General features: G+C 30.2%; 1 protein-coding gene across 1 annotated transcript in view; it reads left to right on the top strand.

The window, feature by feature from the left end:
* The window catches only part of LOC111618261 (proton-coupled folate transporter-like), a 9,874-nt gene that overhangs the window by 5,828 nt on the left and 2,126 nt on the right, over positions 1–1,920 (top strand). The window contains exons 3-4 of the mRNA XM_023359751.1: positions 70–976; positions 1,061–1,300. Of these exons, the coding sequence (XP_023215519.1) occupies positions 175–976; positions 1,061–1,300 (1,042 nt within the window). The 5' untranslated portion in view covers positions 70–174. The remainder of the gene's footprint in view (positions 1–69; positions 977–1,060; positions 1,301–1,920) is intronic.

The following is a 1,920-nucleotide window of genomic DNA, read 5'->3' on the forward strand; positions in this document are numbered from 1 at the left end:
ACATATATATACATTACAACTTTAAAATTACATGAATAATAAACTAATGACTTTTATATTTTTTTATAGGAATCAAATTAGATGATGTATTAGCCTAAACATCCAAATACTTGAAAAACAGAAATAATAATTATAATATTAATCATATCTTATCATTTCCAAAAGACTACTTAAATGGCAAAATATCTTATTGAAGTTTTAACATTGATAACTGTGTTTGCTTTCAGCTTCAAGCAGATCACTTTTCAGAAGTTACTCATTGATAAAATATGTTTAAATGAATTTAATTTTTCAAAGTATATATGTGCTAATTTATCAAATTATCACAATGAGGAAGAAAAAATTCAAAGTGAAGTCAATAATTATCAATTATATATGTCCATCATTGTCTCTATACTTAATGTAATATATATCATCTTTCTAGGTCCGTGGAGTGATATACATGGTCGGAAAATGTTAATTTTTTTGTCAGTATTTGGTTTTTTATTAGAAAACATAGTAGTTTTTATGAATATCATCTGGTTTGATATATCTGTAAATTATCTGTTATTAGCTGCAATTTGTCCTGGAATTATGGGTGGTTTAATAGGTTTAACAACCGGAACATATAGTTATGTTTCTGATATAAGTGTAGAAAAGTCAAGAACATTGAAATTTACAATTCTTGAAATTCTTGTCAAATTTTCATCCCCTACTGGGACAATTGCTGGAGGATTTATTTATTATCATTTGCATTACTATGGAGTCTTTGGAATATCAACTGGATTATTACTGATATCTGTAATAATATCTTTATTTCTCAAAGAAAGTCTTGCAATAGAAAATCATAATGTAGAAATCAGTACAACAAAATCTTTAAAAGATATCTTTAATATAAATAATGTAAAGGATATGATATGCAACTGTTGGTATTCTCTTGGAAAAAAAGAAATCTTATTGTTGTTTTCAATGTTTGTAGGTGTAATTTGCTATGTAGGTATGTAATACTTTTATTTATTTTTCAAATTATAACATCAAATGATTTATAGTCATTTAAAAAGATACTATTTAATAATTTCAGGTGTTGGAAAAATTGACTTTTTATATTCTGAAAGAATGTTTGGTTGGAGTGTTCCTACTTATTCATTAGTAAATTCCTTATTTTCCTTTGGAAGTTGTATTACTTCTGTTACTTTTGTATATATTATCATCAAAATATTTTACAAGTCTGATGCATTTTTGGGATTAATAGGACATTCTTCCAGCATATTAGAAAATATTATAAAATCTGTTGCTACCAGAAAAGAAATTTACTATGCAGGTAAGATATAATTTTATTTAATTTCATGTCTTTTTAATTAAATACAGCTGTCCCTTGATAATCCGACAGGCAGAGCCGGCCCTACCATAGGGCAAATGGAGTAGCCGCTCCAGGCGCTAAGTCCTAGAGGGCACCTCAGTGGTAAAGAAAATTAAAGGGTATAAATTAGGGGCAAAACAAGGGGCCATAATAGAATCTCACTCCATCCTAAAACTTGCCTCGGGCCGACAGTGCCGACAGGTATGGGACCAAAGGGGTGTTGGATTACCAGAAGTGTCCAGATTACCGAAAGTGATTACATATTTGGCATTGTTTTGCTAGCAGTAGCCTACAATATTCCCTACTCCAACTGTTCGAACAGAACTGCTCACGGAAAACACACGAAATGTGTGTCATCGTGTAAGAATTGGTTGGGGAGATTCACATCGCAACATGCTTCTGTGCAAGCAGACACGTAATGGGGACGGGCACCTTGACAGGAGATGAATCGGACTACTGAGCATGTCAGATTACAAAATGTCGGACTATCAAGGGACAGCTATAGTGTTTAATATATTATTTGTTATGATTTATTTTAATTTTTATGATGTAAAATAATATATATATATATATAAATTTAC

The sequence above is a fragment of the Centruroides sculpturatus genome, unplaced genomic scaffold, assembly GCF_000671375.1.
Source record: "Centruroides sculpturatus isolate CEXI.00-Female unplaced genomic scaffold, Cexi_2.0 scaffold154, whole genome shotgun sequence".
Classification (NCBI taxonomy): domain Eukaryota; kingdom Metazoa; phylum Arthropoda; class Arachnida; order Scorpiones; family Buthidae; genus Centruroides; species Centruroides sculpturatus.